Source organism: Neopelma chrysocephalum, unplaced genomic scaffold, assembly GCF_003984885.1.
Source record: "Neopelma chrysocephalum unplaced genomic scaffold, ASM398488v2 Primary Assembly neopelma1_80b, whole genome shotgun sequence".
NCBI lineage: Eukaryota > Metazoa > Chordata > Aves > Passeriformes > Pipridae > Neopelma > Neopelma chrysocephalum.
In genome coordinates, this window is record NW_020897742.1 from 14864310 (window position 1) to 14891112 (window position 26803).

The 26803-nt window shown below is 35.1% G+C and overlaps 1 protein-coding gene across 6 annotated transcripts in view; it reads left to right on the plus strand.

The window, feature by feature from the left end:
- Nucleotides 1–26803, plus strand: part of MCPH1 (microcephalin 1) — a 49898-nt gene that overhangs the window by 9786 nt on the left and 13309 nt on the right. For 2 of the 6 annotated variants that reach the window (XR_003535359.1, XM_027690268.1), the window contains exons 5-8: nucleotides 871–991; nucleotides 1288–1428; nucleotides 4671–5666; nucleotides 22185–22254. Coding sequence is in view for 4 of the 6 variants with exons in the window: in XM_027690268.1 (XP_027546069.1) it covers nucleotides 871–991; nucleotides 1288–1428; nucleotides 4671–5666; nucleotides 22185–22254 (1328 nt within the window). In the remaining 2 variants the exon portion in view is untranslated. Of the gene's footprint in view, nucleotides 1–870; nucleotides 992–1287; nucleotides 1429–4670; nucleotides 5667–13750; nucleotides 13864–16606; nucleotides 17157–22184; nucleotides 22255–22387; nucleotides 22496–26803 lie in introns of those variants that run through there. The other 4 variants (XR_003535360.1, XM_027690269.1, XM_027690271.1 and 1 more) reach the window with 4 other exon arrangements.

Sequence of the window (26803 nt, forward strand, 5' to 3'; positions counted from 1 at the left end):
TCAGGAGGCCATGAGCTTCCTAGCTCCTCTCAGCAGTGCATACTGCACTCCAAGACTCTTCAAGTGAGTCCAATCATCCTCCTGTCTCATCAGAGGAGTCTCCAGGGGAGTTTGGGGGTTTTGGTTATTTAGTTCTTACCCCAACAAACTCTGTCTCTGCTGCTGGCTCGGTTCTCTTCCTGCTTTTCTGCTGCTGGCTCTTTTCTCTCTTTCCTTGCAGGAGTTTTTCTGTCTGCATTCTTGGTTCTTATCAGTTGGCTCTTTGCCACTGCTCTTCAGACGCTGCTGTTCTGCTGCTGCTCCGTCGCTGCTCCCAGCGTCTCCCACTCCAGCCATAGGCACACAGTCCAGCTTAACACTGTTTCGAGTCCCTGCAGCCTCCCAACCGGGGGCTGGGGGGGGGGGGCAAAGCCCCCAGGGCTTCTGCCCTGACTCCTCGTGGCCTCTACAACATGGCCACCCTTCTTCTCTAACAAGTACCACCTTCTTTTCCGGTGGAGAGATATGTTTATATTTTGCAGGAGCACTGATTGGGTCAAACCCCAAGGGTCACCACCCCCTGGGGGTTACCACTTTCTTGGCTTCAGGGGGAAAAACCTGGCTCAAACCACTACAAACAAACTCTGTTTTAAAAAAAATACCTTTAAAGCTTTAGCTTTGCTGCAAGCAATAAAGATCTGTTAGGTTCTTTCCTACTTCATATTAAAGTTCACTTTCAAAAATGTTAACTTCTACAATTATCTGTGACTCTCAAGATAAGTAGCATAAACACCAATAATAAATACTGTGACGAAGAGGTAGACAAATAGGAAGTATAGTTACTTCTGGCAGTTTTATACTATGTAACTAATAGTTTTGTGTGTCTTGTAGCACAAATGTATGCAACCAAAAGATTTTGTTGAAAAAACTCCAGAAAATGATAGAAAGCTTCAGAGAAGACTGGACCAGATGGCTAAAGATTTAGCTATACAAAAGACAACAATTAATGCTGGTAAGAACTATTTTTGACTAACATTCCACTATCTGAAGTTATTTCTTTCAAGCACTTTGTGGGGTTTTGGGTTTTGGTGTGGTTTTTTTTTTTTTAGTTTTATGCATCTCGCCATGAGAAATGAAGTTGATTTTTTACAGAGTTCTTTGCAAGTCTGTGGTGTTAAGGCATTTGTAATGATGCTAGGTATAAGGAAACTATTTTTTTGTTAAGTTTTTTCGAAAGAAACATGAAACTTCATCTGAAGTTGTTGTAGCATTTAAATATTAATATATAAATACAATTTCTTTGTGTAGAAACGGGTGTACCAGTTTTACTATTTGAAGAAAATGGTTCACTTGTATACAGCCCTGTTAATAAGATGAAAGATCAATGCAATGCAATTGAAAGAGGAACGAAGGGTATGAAGAAAAAAAGAGAAAATCTTTCTCCTACTGGTAAGAAGTTAAATTTTACTTATCTATGAACATGCACAATTTACTACTGTTTTTATTACTGACTTTCTTGCACGCTTGTCATGTTCTCACCTTCAGATTTTTTTTTCATCTCTTACTTGATTGCATGTCTTCCCTTCTTCCCAGGTTTTGAGTAGGTACTGAACAACAGGATTTACAAATTAAATAAATTTGAATAACCTAATTGAATAAATTTAGTTGATTTCAAAATGCAGATCCGGGTGAATTAAATCTAGATTGTAGTTTTCAAATGTTTTTCAGTGCTTGCATTATCTTACTGAGAAAATATTAAAGTCTAAATCATTAGATTTTGCGAGTTGTAAAAACTGTTGAATGTGGAACATCTTTTGGTGGGACGAATCTGTAGTATTTGAAGTTTTAAGATGTCTGTGTCAAGTAGACTGTGAGTTTCTAATTTGAAAAATAATTGTGAGAGGAAAGTAAAGATATAAGTAAGGATAAAGTGATCCATGGATGAAAAATTAAACCTCAATGTAATTTAGTGTGGCTTGTATTTATTTTCTCTGAGTTTTAGGTAAACCTTCAAACATATTGAAAAGCATTTCTACTATATCAAGGCTTTGAAAATAATTGCAGAATTTGACAGAGTCCTTAGTAAAATGCCTCAACAGGCCCTAGAAATGTCTGTAAAGATTTCTAAATGGTTTACCATCATTCTTTAGTTTTGGAAAAATGTGCTGCTCAATTACCTAGAAAAAAATGCTTACCAATATGTAATAGCTTTTTGTTGCTATATAAATTTGAGACTGCTGAGCAGTCAATAATTATTTATATGGTTATAGTTGGTAAAGCAGTGAGTTGTCTCGTACAACTAAGCTGTTTCTAAATATGAATAGATGGTATGGAAATCTGTAATTTTCCAAATAGGACTAACTAGTTTATTGTTTACAAATTCCTAGGTTCACAAATGACGCAAATACTTCCAAGTAGTTCATCAGGAGACTGCCCGCATTCTACTTATGTCTTAACTAATTCAGAAGATGCATTGTTACCAGGTAACTAACACAACTTTATATTGCAGAAATTAAAAATAATACACAGATTTTATATCTTATTTTGGAAAGTTAAGTATACTGAACTGGGAACTATATATATATATATATATATGTATATATGTATATTCTGCATTTAAAGCTGAATTATCTTAGTTTTTCTTAACTAAAGAAAGTATGTAGTAGTAAGAATTCAAGGAAAATAGAGCATGAGGAATCCCACTGGGTAAATGCTCTGCCTTACTCCTGTATTGCTTGCCTCACTTCCTGATCTTTACTTATACCATTCCCCATTAATGACTTCTTGTCCTGACATGCTGTCAGTCCTCTCTGCTCTTAAAAGTGATCATGTATAGAACATGTGCACGAAACAGTGTAATGTGGGAAGCTAAAAAGAGATCTGAATGAGAGAGAGACCTCCAAGAACTGAAATGTCTTCCAAATTTTCAATTGAAGACTTGAATTCGAAAGGACGCCTAATGAGTTTTCCAGCTTAAGTAGTCAGGTTTGAAGGTAGATATAACACGAGTAAAAATAATTTGGCTTTTTAAATATTTTATGGTTGCAGATGAATTAAAATAATTTGTTAGAAAGGTAAGACCCTCATAAAGTTATTCTCATAAAATTAGGGGTTTGTTCCTGTGTTTTGGCATATTAGCAGGATGTACGAGAGATTATTGTGAAGTCTGTTGAGCTACATCAGTGGGAATCTTAACAGTATTGATCACGTGTGCAATGGGTATGTACTTCAGACATCATGTCTTCTGTCAGTCACATGAGCAAAAAGCTCAAGACATGCTGGTGTTTGATCTCAGTAGAAATGCAAGGAGAAGACAGCCTTTCAAATTCATGAGGAGGGCTGCTTGAGAAGTTTGCCTGATATCTGTTCTCCCCCAACAGTAAACTGTACCTTGTGCTTTTCTGAAGTGCTGTATTTTGTTGACATCACACAGGAGTTCTGTTGTGTTGGCTTAGCTGAGAATAGGGGCGTTATCCCATTGCCTGAAACAGCGTGGTATGTCTTTGTGCAATGTTAGTGAAAAGTGATAGCTTAATACTGGAAGTAGCGTAACTGTGCCAGCAAACTTCTTTTATTTCTGTAAATTAGTTACGTGTTGATGAGGTAGAACATTGCAATTTGAGAGCTTTACCTTGAGTAAGTCCGTTCAACATTACAACTGCACAATGTAATTTTACATTAAGAATAGACCACCACATCCCATGACAGCATTCAGTGTAGCTTCCATCTCTGATGCTTTGTGACAGTGGCCCTTTTGTTCGTGCTTGAGAGATATATGAGGTATGTGGGTTAATAATGGTTAAAAACTTCAAGAAGCCAGGTTTATTTGAGGACTGAATTTATGACCTCTTCAACTGTCACTTGAGTTAGATCCTTTCTTTTCCATATATTTCATTTTTCTTAGTGTAGTTAGCTACACCCTATGTTTAAAAATATTATCTATATTTTTTAAGCAAAAAACATCAAGACTTCCCCTAAAATCCACAGGAGCGCTTGCAGAAATATTGCTGAAGCTTTGAACTCAACATGTATTTAAGCAGAAGCATCTATTGCAATTATCAGATTGTAGAACAACAGGATTTTTAAAAATGTATTCTGAATAATCAGAGGTATTATCTTGTTTCAGAGGAATTTGTTTTGAAGAGTTATCAATATATTGTGTACCACCGCACACAAAATAATTTCTTAAGAATTGCTACAAGAAATTATACATTTTTCCACTCTAATTATTTTTAATACATTGTGTCGATGTATGTGGTATACTATGATGTATTTAATTTCTTGACTGCAAAAGCTACCAGGTGGTGCTAACGCTGTGGTAGCAGAAATGGTTACTGAGTTTCCAGTATTACTTTAGCGAGCTTTATCAGTAAAATCTTGCTGATTTTCTCCACAAATACAAGAGTGAAAGTGAGTTCCTCTGTTGCTGTGTTTCAAGAAAGCAGAACAGGACTTATGGGTGCTTAATGACCAGGTAAGGAGATACGATATAGCTAGATTCTTGTCAACACAGAATGTACTTTGTTTCTAATCCATTTTCTGTTTAGTTTTTGATGACTTACCATATAATACCCAGAGAAGTGGCTAAATCCTTTTTTTGGTTCAGTAATTCCTTATATATTTTACTGAGAAATTGATACTCTTTCTGTTTTGTTTGATAAATTTATATCAACACTTTCTGTGTTCTGCAGGAGAACAAATGGAAGACTGCTTGAACTCAAGTTATGATTATCTTTGGGAAACTGAGAAATTAAAGAGACAGAAAACAGAGGTAGTAGAACACTCCTGTGATACTTGGACTGATAGTCTTGTATCCACAAGTGCATCAGTGAATTCTTCATCACAGGGCAGTGAGCGAAAAAGCTTAACACCAAAACGACATAGCAGAAGTAGTTTAACAAAGAAACGGATTATCCAGCACACTTTGGATGACAAATTGTCTTTAGAAAAGAAACAATCAAAGTTTCCAAAGAAAAATCAGAAGAATGAAAAGAGCAAGACTACTTCAATTGCAAATGAAAGTTCTCTTCTCAGGGACTTCGATCATATTACTCCTTCCAAAAAATTAGTGCAGCTAAATACTGTTCCTTTTTTGATTGACAGCCTCTCTAATTCACCTATGAATAGTGAAGACTTAAATACATGTTCACTGGATAAAAGCTTCCCTGTTGACAAAAATGATAGTATTCTTGAAGACAAGAAGAGGAAGAAACTACAACCATTACCTAATTTGAAGTTTACCTCAGAACTGGGTGCATCAGGGTCTAAAGGGCTCTTGCAAGCAGTTACTACATATAGCAAGTCGTATTGTACTGAAGAGGCTTCTTATGAAGACTTCTTTTCATCCTCTAATTTAAATGAAAATGAAGTACAAATAAGAGTGCCAAATGAATCACAGAGTCGTCCAGAAGTTTGTTGCAAAGACTCTTTTACAAGCAGGGACTTCTGTCATGTGAGTTTCTCTAAGCCACATAATACTACCAAGAAACATAGGAAAAAGTCTATTTCAGTGCATGATTTTCCAGTAAAGAAAAAATTTGAACCAGCTAAATTTCCTGGAAGCATGCCATTAAATATATCAGATGGCACTGCAGAAGCTCTAGATTCTGATGATGTGAATAGGCTGCCTCAGCATGCTCATGAAAAGTCCTACAGAAACAATGTGAATTACTGTGCTCATACTACTGGTAAGTTACTACCTAGAGCTGGAAAATCAAAAGATATCATACTGCATTAGATATACTCATGCAACTAAATTGCAAAATATACCAACATTCCAAAAGGAAAAATATTTCAGAAACACACCAAAAGAAGAAAATGCTGCAGTACTGACTTTATTTCTGAGTAAAATAAATTAATGCATAGGATCCAAAAGAACACCTATTTGTTTTCCCATAAATTAAAAACACAAAGAAGTCATAAGAGATAGGAAACTGTTTACTATATATAACAAAAGTAATATTGAGCCTTCTTTTCTCCTAATGTTCGGTATTTTGAAAACTTTCTGCTGCTATTCAAAATCTGTTTAAGACACCAAGGTCTTTCTCTGTTAAATGTTATGGTGCTCTTGTAAAGTAGCTCCTCATCATAGGTTGCCTTGTTCAAACTATTTTTATTTCACAAGTAAAAATTTCTACTAAAATTGCAAATAGGAGCATAAAAATCTCTGGTGGAAAAAATACTTGAGTTAACAATTTCTAACTTGTGCAGAGGTAAAGATGGAATAAGACACGAGTTGCAATGTAAGCATCTTTTTCAACTGTGACTTTTTTATATGAAGTGCTCTTCGTCTTTAGTAATAATTTTAAGAATATTTTTTATATTTAAGCATTTTCGAGTTAGTTTAGCTTAAGGTATTTCAATGAAAATGTATACTAAAATATTGAATCTCAGGAAGTTTCCTGGAAAATGGTCCTAACTTGTATTGGGGTAGTCATTTTCCAATTTTGATATTTTGAACTCTGTTTGTCAAACTTTATATGGAGTTGAATATTTGTAATTATAATTGTATATTTTAGTAGCTTGTTTTTCCTAGAAAATTCCATAGCAGTTCATCAATGAATTATATGAAATTAATTATTAACTTAAAGGGCTCAACGAAGTTGATATCAGAGTTATGAAATCCAGTTGAAATGTTGAACAGTGACTGCCCCTATATCTGTAATTAGTTGCTGAACTGTGATCTGCTATTTTGGGTTCACTACATCTGTATTTTAATACCTGAAGTGCATCATTATAGCACAGTTTAAAAATCAGTGGATGCAGGTGTATTATAAATGTACACCCATAAATGACAACTTCATTCTTCAAGTGATAGAGAAACCAACAAGGAGAGGTGCCATGCTGGACATTGTCCTCAGCAACAGGGAAGGGCTGGTGGGGAATGTGAAGCTCAAGGCCAGCCTTGGCTACAGTGACCATGAAATGATGGAATTCAAGATCCTTGGGGCAGTGAGGACGGCGCACAGCAAGCTCACCACTCTGGACTTGAGGTCAGCAGACTTGGGCCTCTTCAGGGATCTGTTTGGTAGAGTACTGTGGGCTAGGGCCCTTGAGGGAAGAGGGGCCAAAGAGAGCTGGATGATATTCAAGGATTGTCTCCTCCAGTCTGAAGAACAATGCATCTCTACAAAGGGGAAGTCATGGAAGAATGCCAGGAGGTTTGCATAGATGAACAAGGAACTCCTGGACAAACTTAAATACAAACAGGTAGTTTACAGAGAACAGAAGCAGGAAAAGGTAGCCTGTGAGGAATACAGAGAAATTGTCTGAAGGGCTAGGGATCTGGTTAGGAAAGCTAAAACGTGGGCAGAAGTAAATCTGGCCAAGGACATCAAGGGTAAAAAAAAGCTGCCTTAGGTGCATCAGCAACAAAAGAAAGACTAGGGAAAATGTGGGTCCTCTCAGAAAGGGTACAGGAGACCTGGTTACTCAGGGCATGGAGAATGCTGACTTATTCAGGTTTTTTGCCTCAGACTTCACCATCAAGTGCTTCAACCACACTGCCCAAGTTGTAGCAGGTGAAAGCAGGGATTGGGAGTATGAAGAACCACCTGCTGTAGGAAAAATCCAGGTTTGACACAATTTAAGGAACGTGAAGGTTCCCGTGCACAAGTCCACGAGACCTGGCAAGATACATTCATGGATCCTGGGGAAACTGGCCAAGGAAGTGTCTAAGCCACTATCCATCATATTTGAGAAGGCATGACAGTCCTGTGAAGTTCCCACTGACTGGAAAAGGGGAAACATAACACCCATTTTTAAAAAGGGAAATAAGGAAGATTCAAGAACTACAGGCCAGTCAGTCTTACATCAGTGTCTGGCAAAATCATGGAGCAGCTCCTCCTGGAAACAATGCTAAGGCACATGGAAAATAAGGAGGTGATTGGTGGCAACCAGCATACCTTCACTGAAGACAAATCATGTCTGACAAATTTGGTAGTCTTCTACAAGGGGGTTACAGCAGTGGTGGACAAGGGAAGAGCAACAGATGTCATCTACCTGGACTTGTGCAAAGCATTTGACACTGTCCTGCATGACATCCTTGTCTCTAAACTGGAGAGATGTGGACTTGTTGGATGGATCACTCAGTGGATAAAAAATGGATTGGATGGTCACACTTTTAAGAGTTGCAGTCAATGGTTTCTCTATGTCCAAGTGGGAATCAGTGACAAGTGGCATTCCTCAGGGATGGGTATTGGGACTGGTGCTGTGTGACATCTGTGAGTGATATGGGCAGTGAGATCAAGTGCATCCTTAGCAAGTTTGCCGATGACACCAAGCTGTGTGATTGACAATGCTAGAAAGAAGGGTTGCCATCCAGAGAGACCTTGACAGGCTTGAGAGGTGAACCTGTGCAAACTTCATGAAATTCAACAAGGACAAGTGCAAGGTCCTGCATGTGGGTCAGGACAATCCCAATCACAAGTAGAGGCTGGGTGGAGAATGGATTGAGACCAGTCCTGGGGAGAAGGACCTGGGGGTATTTGGACAAAAAGTTTAATATGCCTTGGCAATGTGCACTTGCAGCCCAAGAGGCCAACCACATCCTGGGCTGCATCAAAAGCTTGACCAGCAGGTCGAGGGAGGTGATTCTCCCTGTCTGCTCTGCTCTTGTGATACCCCACCTGGAGTGCTGCATCCAGCTCTGGAGCCCCAGCACAAGAAGATGTTGATCTGTTGGAATGAGTCCAGAGGGGGTCCCAAAGTTGATCAGATGGTTGGAGCACTTCAATGATGACAGGCTGAGAGAGTTGGGGATGTTCACCCTGGAGAAGAGGAGCTCTGGGGGGACCTTAGAGCACCTTCCAGTACCTTAAGGGGGCATGTAGTGATAGAACAAGGGGGAGTGGTCTTTATCTGAAAGACAGTAGGTTTAGCTTAGATATTAGGAAGAAATTCTTTACTGTGAGAGTGATGAGGCACTGGAACAGGTTGCCCAGAGAAGGTGTGGACTACTCATCTCTGGAAGTGTTCAAGGCCAGGTTGGATGGAGCTCTAAGTAACCTCATCTATGGAAGTGTCCCTGCCTATTGCAAGGGAGTTGAAACTAGGGAATTTTAAGGTCCCTTCCAACCCATTCTATGATTCTAAAATATATATGAACATACTGTATGTGTATTTTTGCCATGGGGCAATGTGCTAGAAAATTATTCCTAAATTATGTATTTCCTAATGTCAAAGAACAGTCAGTTTTTCGGAAACAGGAGAAAAATCACAGAATATTTTGAGCTGGAAAGGACCCACAAGTATCATTGAAGTCCAATTCCTGGCCCTGCACAGGACAGCCCCAAGAATACACCATGTGCCTTGAAACCATTGTCCAAGTGCTTCTTGAACGTCAGACTTATTTGCTACATTTAAACTTAGATATGCCAGTTAATTTTAGAGTTAATTCCAAATTTTAAATTCTAGTGATTAAATTATGATCAATGTTCTAGCATGTCATGCTTTTATTTTCACGCTGGACAAGTTGTTTAAAATAAGAGATTTTGGAGGAGAAAAAAAGGAACAGTAGTCAACAAACAAAAGTTATCCAATGTATACTTTTTATCCTTTTTGTTAGGAACATCTGTAAGTTTCAATTTGTGTTTCCAGTGATTTTAATAGTATTTGTGATTTATCAATGATGGGCATTTTCCCAAATATAGTGTATTCAGCTTCATGCATCTGTTGTGCAGTCAAGTAGAAACTCAAGTTTGACAGTTCAAATGAGCTCACTTGAAAATGGATGGAGTCAATAATGAAAGAGGAGTTGTATTTTCCTTAATAATGCAAGTTTTGTGGAAGAAAAAGAAATTCTTGTTTTAAACTTTCTGCTGTGGCTCTGTATGCTGGAATAATTGATTTTAAATACAGGTTGAGTATTTTTTTTATTAAATGCAAGTTGACTCTTGTCCCTATTAGTAAATAAACAGTCAATTGTTTGTTTTTCTGTATATTGTACATTATTTTAAAGCTGGTAAATGCAGTAAAATATTTTTACAAGCCAAAGAATTATTTTCACTCATCAGAGATATATATATATACAGTTAGGAGTAATATATACAGTTAGGAGTCATATAAAATTTTATTATATCTTTATATATTTTTAATACCAAACATTTTTCTTGCCCATTTTTTTGGTTACAATTTTATGTCAGTAGCACTTTTCCCTAGTGTTTTTAATGACAAGAAGATTTGATAAGCTTCCTTTCCTATTTGGAACAGACTATTTGGAACATTTGATTTTAAAGTAGAAGTGTAATATGCAGGGTAATCTGAAACTAACTTTTTGAGTCCCAATGCTTATGTGGTAGCAAGCTCCTTTGTAGGGTCCATTCAAGGCTGCCCAGTTCTGCTGAGCCGCAGAGACATAAATATGGCTACTTACTTTCAGTTCAGTCCAAGTCATGTGACTTGATCTGCAAGCTGAAATAATAATGGGCAAGGAATGCAAGAGTATGCTCATTTAAGCTTTTATCATACTAAAATAATTTAGAAACTTGAATTCAGACTTAGCATTATTTCCATTCTTGACAATAAACTTAAGGCTTAGCTGAGTGAATTTTAGATATTTATGGTGAATGTGGGAGGCAAATATTATCTTAATTGACCAAAAGACATAAACTAAGACCCATTGTAGTGTAATTAATGTAGTTGAGTGTTAAGATGGGAAATCTGAAATATCATTCTGTTATTTGGTGCAAGAAATCATAATGTTTAATTTAGGTGAATGAGTTTTACCAGAGTTTCTAGGTGCTATGAGGCTTAATGCTGCTAAAATACTGTTTATGTCTTTAAAAGCACACACATGAAAACTTCCTTAGACTTGATGTGCCTTTTGGTTTTTTCAGTTTTGGAAGAAGACAAGGTCACTAAAAAATATTGTATGATGTCTTCTATTGACATTTTATTTTGTCTTTTTGCAAGACAATTGAGGCATGAAGAAGAAAACTCCTTCTTCTTGGATTCCTTGTTTTATTTATCTTCACAAAAAATTTGATTGTAATTAATTATTAAAACAGAAAAGGACAAGTATGTCTGAATAGAGGATTGAGGATTATTTTGATCTAGTCAAATTTACAAAACCTGATGACACTTGTCCTAGAGCACCTAAACAACTACATAAAATTGTTGTAAACCATTAACAGGGTCTCTTTGAGAACATGGGGGTCACATAAGTTTTCAGAAGACTTGAAGAAATTGTGTTCTCTGTAGTAAAAACTTGGTATTTGCCCATGCTGGATTAATATCTCCAACAATAAAGTTATTAAAAAAGTTATTAAATATTCTTTGCATATGTACCTAAAGAATTACTAATGGTGACAAATTCAGACTTAATTTCTTCATAACTGGGATAAATAACTGTAGATAAGTACGAAATAGTAGATACAACATAGCTTAATTTAAGTAACACTTCATTACAATATTTTTTAAGTAGAACATTATAGATAAAATTTTATTAGGTAGACATGATTTATTTGATTGAACAAAACTAGCTCATTGAGCCTAATCATTGCTTTTTAACTCAATGGAAATATCAAATATAATTTTAAAGATCATATTCTGGTTCAAAACTTCTCACTGGTAATAAAATTATCATTAATGAGTAGAAACTTAGAGTGATTTTACTTGGCAATTTAATTTGTTATAATACCTCAGAGAGCTGTTAATTTTGGTACCAGTCACTGAGTGATGTTTTAGAAGAGTATTTAGGAGATCTAATGGACCACAGTGGCATGAGTTATCTGCATATTTCAGCTTAATTTAAGGATAACAGTGGATGGAATTGTTTCAAAAAGTTCTGTCAACTTTATCTGAAGCACCCTAGGAAAAGCTACTAAAGATGAAAACTCTTTACTTATGCCTGAGTAACTGCTTTAAAAAGAAGCAATCAGGGAAAAACAGACAACACCGAAGCTTGAAACCTACAGAAGGGAAAATCTGGAAAGTGCTTGAAAAGTCCTGATAGTCAGGAGAGAAGTAGTAGGAACTGGATTGCAAAGAATAGTCCTTACTTATGTAATACCTAAGATCTCTGAGCTGATAATCAAAGATGAGGGACATTATTCCCTCTTCCTGCCTTCCTATAAATAGGATGAGCCTATGGGAGTGAACCCTAGCTGGAAAGTGGTCCAAGAATACAGGTCTCGAGACTTTAATCCCAACTGGGACAAGAGCTGTGAAACAAGAGCTGTGGAGCATAAGCATTCAGGTCAAGAGTGGCAAAAGGAATATTGCACCACTTCTCACTGTCATCCCCCAAGCCACTCCTCAAAAAAAAATAAATTTCAGGTATTACGGTACCTGAAATGACTTAATGAATATTTGGAAATTACCAGAGACTGCCTAGGGTAAAGCAGTGGAGTAGATGATCTCCTGACATCTTATGCAGTCGTGTAGTTTGTAGGTTTTTTAAGATTGAAAATATGTGTTTAAAAGGTCTGTTTTTCACAAAACAGAGATAAAGTATAGGTAAATTTTCATAAAAAAGAGGTAAATTTCTTTTTTTTTCTTTAGTGGCAAGATTTTTTTCTCCTACTTGCCATCAGTCTTGCTCAGTGATTGAAAATGATGGGCCTCAATGCAATACTAAATAAAACTAACATAATTAATTGGTTCTCCCTTTATTACATAACACTTTGTATTTAAATATTGGATTTAAATGAAAAATTGCACCTGAAAACCGGGTTTAGTTGTATTACTCAAAAATTACTGTAATAAATTTTGACTAGTTTAAAGGCTATAATTTTAAAATTAGTAATCAGTAATGGATTGTAACTTCTTTTTCTGCCACCTCAAGGATTAAGAGTTTAAATAGCTGATAGAGGAAAAACAAATGATTTTTGGTTATATATGCATTCAGGCTAGTAAATACGGAGAGTACCCTTCAGTATTTTCCAAAAGTAATCAAAGAAACCTATTTGGCAGGAGCTGAATTTAGGCTTCTTTAATCACTAATTAAACTTTTTGACCTGGTCTCATACATTTCTTTGAAATGAAAAATTAGCAAACGTTCTAAAGTAGACTCCATTGGATTAAATTTGGGGAAAATTATCTCCTTAAATTTTGCGCAACTAAAGCTTCATTGACCAAAAGATAAATCAAAATTTTTCATCTTATGCAAACAAGCTAATTTCTCAAACAATTCAGGAGTTTATTATTTAGTTCTTATAAAAGTCATCCTCACTGTGTTGAAGAATTAAATGTGTGTTAATTCATAAAATACATAATGAAAAATACTGCTTTTTGGCAGCCACATTAGAGTGCATTCTTATGGATGGTGCCTTTTTATAAATAATAGGGTTGATATACCAGCATGTGCATGCAACCTTGACTGGTAACAGCTTGCTAGATTTGCTTGCAAATTGTTTGAAAACATGTTTCAGACCTTCAGGTCATTTTAGATAGTGTGTACTGAAACCATTGGTGTTTTAATGTGAAAGGGAAAATCTAGTCACTGCTGCTTCAGACTCAAATATCTCTGTATTCAGAGAAATTGCAAGTTTGATAATGAATAGAAAGCAATTTAGCTAATTCTCTACTTGTAGTTAATATATGGTTTTCAAAATATTGGAAATTAGGAGTTTTGCAACTAGTTCATTTACAAAAACAGGTACTGAAAGATGAAGTCAGATGCTTGAAAGTCATTCTTTTTCTCTAATTGAAATACCATGGTGCAAATTATTAAGTCTCTTAACTATACATAGCACTGTGCCATGATAAAATAATTGGTGACAGTTTCACAAGATTGCATATTTCGTTTCAAGTTTCTAAATTTTGTTTCTAGGTGACAAAAATGAAGTTTCAGAGTGTCATGTTACTGATGGCTCTTGCAAAGTTTTTAATGAATGAAAGAATAAATGCAATGGAGGATTAAGAAAAGTTAGAAGACTCCGAACGGTCAGTTTAACTGGACATTTGGTTTGTTAAGCTCTTTCTTGGAGAATCACTGAGCGCTTTTGTATGTATGAAAAATAAATGCATTCTCTATGCACTATCAATTTAAAAACTTTTTTTTCTGAATCTCACATTTCTTGAAATATTACACTAGTGGTCTTCATGTATAACCAAAGAACTCAGCTTTCTGGTAACTTGTGGTGGCAGAGTCCATGCCAAGCTGACATTATAAAGGAGTTTAATAAGCCAGCCTGAACTGTTTTGCCTGAAAAGCCACTGAAGTAACCTGAAAAGATGCCTGTCCCTTTTGGAGGAGTTACTAAATGTGGCAGTGGTTTTTAATTGTTTTATAGTACATCATCAGCAGTGGATGTTTCTGCAGGATAAAGGTTTATGCAAGATTGTCTTTTAGTAAAACTAAATATCTTAGCTTAGTATTTGAGCACAGTTTGGCTGTAAAAAAGAGAGAGAGGCTTGGGTCAGCACTGAATCTTTTTTAAGTTGTTTTTCCTTTCTAAAAGTTTTTTTAAGTAAATATAAAACTGATCAGGAAAATAAATATTAGTTCTTTTTATCAGTAAGTAGCAAGTCATACAATTAGAATGACTGCTGAGTTGTTTTGAGAATGGGAAGTCCTAAAGTACTAAAGTTTCATTGGTACCTATTGGTGGAGTTTCAAAGGGACTAATCACAGATTTTGATCCTCTTTATGTAAAAGATGTGAGCAGGTGCAATTACTAGGTTCAACCTTTTAAAAATCTTGAAGATGGGATATTCATCTCCATGGACCAATGATCTTCTCTGGGTTAAAATTATTATTTGTCTTGCCCGGATCTTACTACTTGTTACTTTTCTTATATATTTCTTCCCTTTACTTTCCTAAATATATAGATATTTATTATTTGTAAAATTAATAACTATGATGTAGAACGTATAAATCATTTCACTCTAGATCCACATCCTGTGGAAGCAGTTAAGATAGTCTACTCTTTAGGCTAAAGCATCTCCAGAAGAGTTTCATTTCCTGGCGCAGAAGTCTGACTAAAGATGCTAAATGTAAATCCCCAAACCACAGTCAGTATCTCTTTCTAAGGCTATTTGCAGAAATGGTGTGTGGAGATTTGTCAGATTTGTTGGTACTGGTTCCTTCTGTGCAATTACACTGCATCAGTGCTAGTTTTGACTCATTTCTCTTAAGATTCCAACATAACTATTATATACTGAAGAGAAACAAAAACCAATATGAAGTCCTTTTTTATTGTTCCCCTTTTTCAGACCTGACCTTGCAGTCAGAGGTGGTTCTGCTTGGTGTCTGCTTGCAAAGAATGCTCTGTGAGGTGTTTAACAGTAGCAAAGCTAAGTAGGCTCTGGGGAAAATTCTTATGCAGTGTTTCGAGATTGCTGCATTCATCCATCCATTTCAGCTGGGTGATAATACAATTTCACTCAAATATCAATAAAATAGCAGTACATACTTTCATTCATGTCATGAATGCTTTCTAAAACTAATTTTAAAGGTTTTCATTGTCAGTTTAACTATGCAGATTCATTTAAAGACAATTTTTGGGGAGAGTGGGGGTTTGATTGAAAAGTGAAAAGAACTTCACAAAAAGATGCTATGTGATTAACCAGAAAGTCTGGCAACTAGACTGTTGCACTGAAAAATTTTGATTTTAAGAGGGCATTGTTTTGAACAAAATTAGGCTGTGTAAATTTTTGTAAATAATTAAATGGCAAAACTTCTCTAGTACCAATCAAAATATGTTCTTGAAGCTTTATAAAAACAACAAAACATTATACAAATTTTTATTTCATACTTTTTTCCAATGGCTACAACTTAAACATTGCAATGTTTTGCTAACTTTTGACAATGTGAAAGTGAAGTTAGAAAACATTAGTTTGTTTCCTTTGCCCAAACAAAAAAGTGTCTGAGATAAATAGCACGAATACTTTAAAAACTATTATTTTATTGAATCATGAATTCTTTTGAAGTATTTTCTAATGTTTATTTAAATCTTAAAAGAAATTTTATGTTAAAAATACAAGTCAAAAAAAAATGCCATTTCCTAGTTATTTTAATGTACAAACATTTCCATTTATGTTAATCTTCAGACAGACCGTATTGCTGGAAATCTGGTGTAAGTGTAATCTGTTAAATTCATTATTTTGCTTCTCAAATTAAAGATAGCTATATAAATTGCAGTTAGGTTTTTGTCATAGAAAAAGGGTCTAAAAAATCTACTGCCTCTTTAAAAATATTTTAGATGTTTGCTGAATGTAATTCCTGGACAAGGTCTAAACTGGAACTTTTATATATACTTTAGTTCTTACTCATTCGCTGTGGTGTATGCTACAGTGAACACTACAATTCTAACTCATTCAGTACAGTGAAAGCATATCAATAGGCATTTGGAGATCACTATGTGATGGTAAATATTAAAAAAACCATGGAAAAATACCTTTATAAAATAAGATTAGGTGTAAGTGTTAACATTATTTACTTCCGTGGTTATTTCCATTTGTCATTTTTAGTTTCTTTAATATAAATCAATCTGTAGATTCTGTATTTCTCTGCTTTGCTTAATGTGTTATGCATTTGTTTTCTCCAAAACCTCATGCAAGTTGAGTTTCTTGTATTTTGTTTTAGCTGAAGTCAAAATCAGAGAATTACTTTGTTCAGATGCTTGTATATAACAATTTTAAATTACAAATACTCATAATTTCTTTGTCTACATTCTTTATATAGGTATGCTTATTGTACTCTTAACATGGAAGACTTCTAATCAAATTTGTCTAAAATTGTATTGTCAACAAACAAAAGCCTTGAAGACAGAGCAGTTTATAATGACGGCTGCAGACATGTTGGGGGAAGATAAGTAAGATTTTCCAAAATCATTATTGGCTTCAGGAAGAAGCTTTTCGGATTTAAAACAACACTACCACCCCAAAACCAGGACTTTTGGTGTGTTCGAAGGCAGTACATAAAGATAAATTTATAGAGTTGACTCTTAGTTTTGAGAGACAGCAGCACTTCAATGAGGATAGTTTCAGATTCTTCTCCTACAGAGTTGTTAAGGATAAACACTGTCAATTAATGTCTGTGAATGTCATCAGGAGTCTTCCCTGCTCTAGAAATTTAAGTTAATGATACTGGATTTTATGGATAAAATAAACCCTTTATGTATTGTGATGCATTTTTTAATTATTCCATGAAATTGGATACATAGTTCTTTGTTGCTTTGCATAGGGAGGACAAAGTGAAATAACTAAAATTAATCGTAAAGCCAAAAGTGTATTCAAACAAGTTATTTACAATTGTGATAAACTATTGGTATGAGGTTGAGTGCTCATTGCTTATTGTCACAAAAAAGTTTACATTTACCACAGCGCCTGCTGCATGTCACAAATGTAAATATTTTGTACTTTAAAAATATGAGACTCATTATTAATAACCAGTTAACTGCCATTTTTATTCAAATAAAAAATTTGTTTCCTAGTTTTAGAGGGATATGAGAGGCGACAGATGTCTTTTAAAGCATCTAACAGTATGATATCATAGAAACACAACTCAAATTTTACAGTAAAAAAACCCTTAATATACTGTTTTCTGAGTGAATAGAAGAAACTCTTTAACCACATAAAAAAACCAGTTAAACATCATGAGGGATAATTAAAACTGTATTTTCACAAAGATGACAGTATGGACTTAACTGGAATTCCTTCAGTTTTGTTTTTAAACATTCGTCTTGGCTTGTATTTCTATAGCTTTTGGATTTGGGTGAAGGTACATATATCAACACTGAACTGATGAGATTTTTTGAGAGGAGGGAAAATTTTTGTGAAGAGTCTAAGCTTGTGCTGTGAAACAATTGGTGTCACTAAATTTCTGCTCACTCCACAAATTACATATTGATTGTTTTTTAGAACCTTTTTCAAGAAATAGTGGCTTAAGTAGATGGAGAGTTTTGATTTTTTTGTTTTTTTTTCTATAAGATTGGTAGGTATTGTGTTTTTTGGTTCAGAGACTATTTATGAGGTCTTACATAAAATCAGAATATATTTTTTATTATTACTTTTAGGCAAGTAGGAAATTGCTCAAGATCTATCCATAGTGAAAAAGAGGTAGGGATAAGTATTGAGAATAAAATCCTGGAATCCCACGTTACTAGAAGTACATCTATATCATCTCCATCCTTTTATTTAAAAGTCTATGCATTCTTGGATTTCGTGGTGGAAGGGAGGCTTTAGCGCAAGAAATAGATGCAGCTCTTTCTAGCTCAGAGCATGAGAGGAACAGTACATAAACACTGTGCAAGAAGTGAGAGCTTGGAGTCCATGCTTGAAGTGTACGTACCTCATTGCTGAACATAGGTATATATTCTGTTCTTTTCCAGTTTTGGGGTGCACTGTTACATTTAGCGCTGAGGTCATAACCATCATGCCAGAAAACCAACCAATCCACTGGGCTGCAGCTGGTTTGACAGAAACTGAAACTGTTTTCCCTCTTGGTATCAGAAACTACCAGGAGGAAAAGGAACTGCTGCTTAGATCCTATTTTTTTTTTTAATTTAACTCTTGGAAAAATGAATACCCAACATAAAACTACTGGTATCTGGCATGACTCTATAGGTCAGAAATCCTTTAGCTGATAGAACTGCTTTCTAAATGATAGTCTCACAGATCTTGAAAATTGTTGAAAATCAATCTGAACAAAAGACTTCCTAAACTCCATTTTATCAGCATGTGACGTGTCTTCATTGAGATTTTTTTAATATTTTAAAACAAATATCACCATTCTTTTCTACATTGAAATTTAACATTTTATAGATTAATGGTGTGATCTTTGTAGAATTGAATTATGAGCTTACAAACAAGTCTCTGTGGAACAGAAATATAAATATGCAATCAGCTAAATAGGAAAAAATCTTGCAACACATTACACACACACTACAAAAATCTTTTTTTTCAAAGATTTGTGTGCAAGTATGATTAATTAATAATTCTTCAAGATCCTAAAAAAATTTTGTGTTTTTTTTTAATTATTATTCTACCCTTCCTAATATTGCTGTTGCACTTCAAAGCCTGAAATTAGTATTGTTCAGTTGTTTACCATATTGTCTAGAGTGCTGTATAGCTTTAACTCAGGTTGTTTACTGTCATCAACAAGTGGGTTACAGTCTTGTCAGAGAATTATTTACTCAAGTTTACAATCTTGTATCTTAACACAAAGTTAACGTAAATCTTGGCTTGACTCTTTTGGTCTGCAAACATGTTCAGGATTATATTCACCTCAAATTCCACTCATTGCTGCATAGCTGGCGACCTCCAAAAGACTTCAATTATCCAAATTAACGTCACACTGTTACTAATTGTACAAACCCACCATGTAACAGTTGGGGGGATTCAAAATGGTTCTTTCCATCTAAAAATGGTTCCATCCCTACAGCCTGCACAATGGAAATTTGTCTGTGCCTCAGTTGCTTCTGCGCAATGACCCATTGTGAACAGAGTTAATGAGCCAGTGATGTCTGCAATGAAGTAGCTGAGGCAAACGTCATTTGTAATGAACCTTCCATGGTGAGTGGCAACCACCATTACCAAAAATCAAATGGATGGCTGATGAGGTCTTAAATATCAAACCATTAATTTTGCTGAAGCTACTCTACTGTTGCCCACTACGCTTGGGCTTGTTTTTTATCTTGCAGTTAGGGCATAGGGTATCTCATCTGAAGCTTTATGAAGTGCTTTTAGTTGGTCATAAGTCAGCTGTCCAAAGAGATTCTTCCCTTCATTGGATCATAGTGAAAGCATAAACACTTTTTAATGTCTGAACAGATGAAACACATTCACTCCCACGTGATACTTAATTTTTTATTGAAATTATTCACAGAAGGGTACAAACTAATTTTGTTAACCATGGTGAAACTGGTATTTGGGGGGAGAAGTTCATGTTGCTTAAAATTTCAGCAGAAACTGCATGACTTCCTCACAGATCATTTGGGAAGGTGAGTATGCATTGGGCATTATTTGGTACTAATGATAGAATTAATTTGTGCCTTAGTGTTGTCTTTAAAATATTTCTTCTTGCCTATATGAGTTTTCTCTGTAAGTGTTGCCCTTTGATAGCCCTTGTTCCTCTTTCTCCTGTCTTGTGGCGAGCCAGTGCCCTTCCTTCACCCAATCTTTCATCTTCTGTTAGAATCTGAACTATAAAGTAACTTTCTCCCCCTCTTAGCATCCCACTTCTTGAAATTCACTTCTGTCACATTGTCTCTGTCTCTTTCTTACATTAGAAAAAGGTTCTTTACCCAGAGGGTGGTTGGGCACTGGAACAGGCTCTCCAGGGAGAGCCTGACAGAGTTCAAGAAGCATTTGGACAATGCTTTCAGGCACACAGTGAGATTCTTGGGGCTATCCTATGCAGGGCTAGGAGCTGGACTTTATGGTCCTCATGGGTGCCTTCCAACTGAGGATATTCTATGATTCAGTGATTCCTCAGGTTTCTCATAGTAAGGTCTAGAGATTAAATTTTCCTAGTGAAAGGCAGTTGAGAACTGGACTGCTGCTTTTCCTGAGCAGTGGACCAGGAAGCCAACCCCTAATTGGTATCTGTTGGAAAGACTTAAGCTTCCCATCAGAATGGGAATCACTGCTGCCTGTGCTTATAGAAATGATAATAAAACTTTTCATGTCATGTTGATTGACTTGGAAATTTTTTTGTTGCAGCCAAAGAACTGGAAAGAAGCATCTGCTCTCCCCTTAACCTTTGGCTATTCTAATACAAAAAGTCAGTCTCCAGTTTTGCTAATGATCGCAGACAGGCAAACATGTCCCTTAAAGTTGCAGAATGCTGTGAAAGCTATCCCTTGCTACAGAGGTTTTGTATCCCATATGATTGACTTTTTTTCTTAAATATAGTTGTTAGCTATGATTGGTTGTATGTGGAAAACTGAAAATGTCAGTAAGTTGTAAACTCTGACACTGCTAGTCTGAAAAGTCTGAAACCGCTCATCATCTTTCATCTTGCAAACAGAAGTTCTAGGGGTTGCTATATCTGCAATTACAGGATTTCTCATTTTTTCTAGTATTTGACAGTGAAGGAAAAATGGTGCCCAGGCACCTGTCACATCATCTTATTTTTCTGTCTTCTAGTAGCCTACTTTGTTTTTTCATCTTTCCCCAGGGCAGGATTGAATTTAGTTAGAATGGGTGCATTTTTTCATATCTTTCTAGAGCCAAAGCAGAGGTGCTATATTTGGTTAGGAAATTACAGTTGAAATTGACTTTTGCAACCAGAGGAAACTGGAAAAATATCAGTATCAAAGGACTGATAAGAGGAGAAAGGCTTGCCAGAAAGTAAATTACAGCTTTGAATAATTGCTGTTTAAAAATACTGAATAATAATCATTCATTACAATTACTAATTATTTTCAGCTATGAGCCACAATTACTTGAATAAATTAATGTATTACAATTTATAGATCGTTTATAAAAGCAGACTTAAAGTTTTGGATCCACATTACAACCCTTTTAGATAAAAGCAATGTGAAATTAACCTGATTGTTGAATATTCCTGTGCTACACATGGCTCTGTCTTTTGGCTCATGTACTAGTAGGACTGAAGATTGTTACTTCTGCAATACTGCTGTAAAGATCAAAAATCAGTATAAGAGTTCTAAACCAATTTCAAAACCATCTGATGGACTTAACAATAGCCAGAGAAGAAGGGATTTGAAGCATACAAACAAGATAGCATAATAATCCTGTACTCTCCCTTACACTGTATTTGCACACACATGCACTGCTTTCCTCTGCCTCCCTCCTGGCCTCTAAAAACGAGGTATATTGGCCAAATCACATAGGGCAAGTATCTTGTTGAGTCCTAAAGGTGAAGGTCTTTTTTTGCTCCATCAAAGCATATATTTGAGATTGAGAGTACTCTGAGGAATATTTCTGTCAGAACTTCAGTTGACTTTAAGGCACAAGAGGAGCATTTGGACTAATATACAATTCAAAAGTGCTATTTGTTGGTTGAAATCCTTTCTTGAAAAATATCTGAGGTCTAGGTTCTTGACTCAAAGACAAAATGAGATCTTAAGCTGGAATTCAGCCAGTCACAGATGTAAAATTATTATTATCAAGTTAATTCTTTATGTGAATGCACTTTATTCTTGAAAACTGGCCTGGAAAAACATTTTATGGTCTAATTTTCATTTGTCACTTATGAAACAAAACTCATGACGTGCTTAAGGAAGGAAAATTTGAGTTCACCTTCTTGAAAAGCAGGTTGTACAAAATGGGACTTTTTTCTTCTTGTCCTTCAGCTCCAAGAAACACCTGCTCAAACTTAGAAGGAAGAAAAAATACATTTTGGACACCTTCTTCCTGGGGTTGGTAAGTTAACATATAGGAAGTATCACGTTATTTTTTAAGTACTGGGGAGATTTACAAATACTATTTCCTCTTAGCTACTGAAATGCGTGTTTTATATTTCAGATGACTTAGAAAAATCTTTCTTTCTTGGCAGACTCTGAAGAAGTACTTAATGCAACTGTGCTTCTAGAAAATATATAAAGCAAAGCTAAACTATATCGTTTATATAAAAGCTTATATTCCAGACCTCAAAAATAATTCAGAAAGAAGTGTGTTCTGAGTCAGAGTACAGATAATGCAACTCTTCAGGATGCAGAGATTAATGATAAATAAAAGGACCAGTTAACTTAATACCACCTTTTCCAGTGTTTTATTAATAATAATCATGCTACAAACATGCATTAGAACTCACAGTGATGCTCAGCAGATGTTTTTTGCTGGTCAGAAAAGAAAGTGCTAACTCAATTTTTTTGGTTGTTTTTGTTTGGGTTGGGTTGGGTTTTTTTGCAATAAAAGCAACATAAAAAATAAAACAGACACAAAGAGCACAGAAGAAAAATTGCATAGCAAGGGGGGAAGCAATTAACTTGAAAAATGTAGAGCTGAAAATTAGAACATACTTTGGCTAAGTTTTCCACTTGGTAACTGTAATTAAAGAGAACTGCTTGTCTTATTAAAGCAATAAAACAAAATATTGTCTGCTTAGCAAATGACCTCTAACTTGCAAAAATATGCAGTTCTGAATGCAAATGAAATAACAGTTTGGAAGAAATTAAATTTATTACAATTTCTACGTTTTGTGTGCATTCTTCTGCATTCTGAAGTCTTTGAATAACTTTCAAGTGCACTGACAGGACATTTGTTCAGAATACTCCCTGTATCATCATGTATGCCATGTACTGTAGCATAAAAGCCACAATTCAAAAGCTGACTTGGCAGGGTAAGGTCAGGACAGGCTGCAGGTTTCCTCGTTTGTGTGGATCCAGTATTTTCACTTATCTATAGACAAGGTATTAAGAAACTGTTAACAAACATTTCTACTCTGAAGCTGAAGAAGCAGCTGTAGGATTTCAAGCTTCTTTGGTCCTGGTTTATATTAATGCTTTTTTTTTTAACCCAAGTTTTGGCAAAAGTAGTAGTATGATTAGTAATACTTTCATAGCGTATAAAAATTGCAGGGAAGGATATTTTTTTGCACATTCCAACACATCAGGATCTAGCTTTAGAGTTAATGCTATGCAAGGAGCCCCAAGAACCTAGTGGAGTTCCTTTTTATGGATTTAACTCCAAACTTTGACTAAAAGAGCTTAATTTTTATAGCAGCAAGCCTTGGCTTTACATGCTGAAGGAGAACATCATGGCCATGCTGAAACATATGTATTTGACTTAGATGAGTTTTTCCACGCAGAAAGATTGGACAGAGAAAAGCAAAACCTTGCTTTTAAACCTTGTTTTTTGCCTTCCCAGGCTGTCACATCCCAGAATCCTTTAATGTTCATGATTTTTTGCAGATCCCACAATATGTATTAAGACAGTATGAAGTGTGTCCTCATAATTGTTTAAGCTGACCCCATGTCTGATTTCAATCATCTGACCTGACCTGTGCAGTAGGGTGTCTAATATTGCAGTCCTTTCACCACAAGAACCAATACTTAATTTCTTACTAGATGTCTGTTTTGAGTGTTTGTTCTTAAATTCTGAGTTTATGTAACTTAATATTAATACTAATTATATTAATGTTCTGATAGACATATTTAATATGCATTGTTGCATTGTTGTTATTTTTGCATAAACTCTTTGTGTGTAAAACTCCAATGTGGAATTGAGTTGGAACTTCCAAGAGCAATTGAATGTGACTGCTTGTTTGGAGTTGGAAATTAATGCAGTAGAAAGTCTTTTGGCTAAGAACAGAACAAAATTTGATTACAAATAAGTTCACTTTGTCCTCTCTTCAACAGTCAGGCTAGCAGTAGATTAAGATATCAGCACTAAGTATTACTGGCAACAAGTTAGAATTCGGAAACTTACATTTCCAAAAATACTACATTGAATTTCTCCCAAATATTTCAATATAAAAGTTGCATCCTTTTGTCTTGAGTTTTATTCCATTCTATTATTGATTGGTTTTACGTTTTGACATTGTATACATTTTCAGTTCTGAAGTATTGTAGACCTTACATGTTTATCATGAATATTGAATATGCTGCATTATGTTGCTTCTGAAGACTTAAATAGATGGGGTTTGTGGTTTTCAAATTTACCTACCCACAGAATGAAATTACCATGTGTATGTTGAAATGACTCCTTCTTATGTTATCTTTAATATCTGCCTTGTCAGTGGTATCTAAATTGTGTTCTGTTTATGCAAAGAATGTTCATATAATGAATAGTCATGGTGCACATTATTAGTCTACATTCTATAAGTCTAATAGTCTACACGAGTAATTCCAACTCCATTCTTAAATGTGACAAATTGCTTGATTGCTCAATAGAGAACAGTTGTATACTGATAAAAGAAGTCAGATGGAGTTGCATCAGAGTATGTTCTCTCTTCTGTTCTTTGATTCATTAGTGGGTAAAATGAGTTGCCCTCAAGCCTTTTTTTGGCCTGTACTAGCAATTCAAAATATTTTTGTAGTCTCAGCCCTGTACATTACTCAAAGGAAACTTTGGGAGCTTATCACTTGGGTTGTGGTAATATATTGGAGTGCAGAATTATTTTTTCTTATGGACCAATAGTTATCTGGAGAAATAATTTAAATTCATAAATTGATTTTGAAAATTAGGAGTTGTTTGAAATAATTGTATAAAATTTGGTCGATCTACTTTTTTTCTACAAAATTAAAATGTTTATGTATTTGTGTATGTTTATGTAGCTACAAATAATTCTTAGCTAAGATTTTCAAAACCTCTTCTAATGTGCATTTTTTGATGACTATGTTCTGTTTAATTATGTATTTCTCTGATGCTGCTAAAATTCATTTTCTGTGCTACCTTTGTGCATGTTGGAGGCCTTCATGGTCGTTGCCGATGAACTCCCTCCTTTTCTGACTTCTATAATACTAATTCTTAAAAAGCTTCTGTATAGTCCATATGAGGCAAACACTCCTGCTTTGCACATAAGCTATGGGTATTATTGCAGAGGAAGGCAGGGGTGCTTTTTAAGGTGTTTCAGAGTTGCTGGTTTGGGGATTGCTGTACTCTTTGAGTATCCCTTGTGTGTTATATTACTCGGACAACTACTATTTACTAGAAAATATTGAAGAATGAAGGAATATTTACTTAACCTGAACATCAAATACTGAAGTTATGCAAAAAAACCCCACTATACTGTAAAAATAAAGTCATAAAAATTATATTTTTCAATAAATATACTCTTGTTTCTGCAGCATCTGGGCTAATCTCTGCCTTTCTTTTGGAAGAAAATGGAATTTTAAATTACAGGTTTTCTTTGTTGTAGGGAAGCTGCCTTTTCCTTTCCATCTGATCAGAAGGAGAGGGCAGAAAACAAATACTACTCTTTTTTTCTGTGGCATCTCAGACTGGAAATCCTTTGCTTTTTGTTTTTGCTAATGAAAGCTTACACTACTGTCTTCTGCTATATTAGATGCTTTGATACAAGACATAATGGAAATGGTTTCCTTCCTTTCTTGTCCTCTAAGTTTAATATTAACTCAGACTCTTCTCCAGGTAATACTGTAATTATGAAGTGGTTTAGTCCTTTTAATGGAACAGTTTCTAAGTGAAACTTTTTTTCAAAGGGGAATTTTTTTCAGATTTTTGATGTTTTCTTGTCCCTTTCACATCTCTAGCCAACAAGGATACTGGTTATGACTGGTGTCTTCTAATTATTAAAAACTCTCTTTATTCAGCCCACAGTTTAAATTTGAATGTGGATAATCTTGTTATGTGTATGCAAAATTTTGGGGCTGTGCACTTTATTTCATTCTGTATTCTGTCTAGAAATTCATACGCACATGTATATGTCACTGCTATTTGCACTGTGTATGTTTCTTGTTGCTATGGTACAGACTGAAGTAGTTCCACAGGTGAGCTCAGCAGGGCTTCAGAGCAATAGAACTGAAATTTTAAGCAAGTTTTGAATTTTTCTGAAGGAAATGTAAATAGTAGTTGTACGTAGTAAATGGTTCAGCCCAAGACTTAGGTTTTCCCCATACATTTTAATTATTTATATTTAAAAAATCATAATCTAAAACATAAGTTTAAAACATTTTCTTTCATACAAATAGTTGCAGAGTAAATATCAGTTGTAGGCTTTTTAGCCACTTAGTTTCAACATATTTGAAGCAGCTGCCACTGCATATTTTGGGAGAGAGTTAATAATTTTCTGGCATGCTCTTATCATTCTCCTAAAGGTCTTACAGCATAAAGAACATCCAACAAAAACACAATTCCATATTTTATACTACACTTGCTTACAGTTTTTTAGTTCTTTTTCAAAACTCAAGATATTTTTACTATCTATAAATCTGTTTCAGGCTTGATGTATTTAAATCTTAACGGTTATATAGATAGAAGTGCTCAGAAACAGCATTTAGTGGCTATTCTT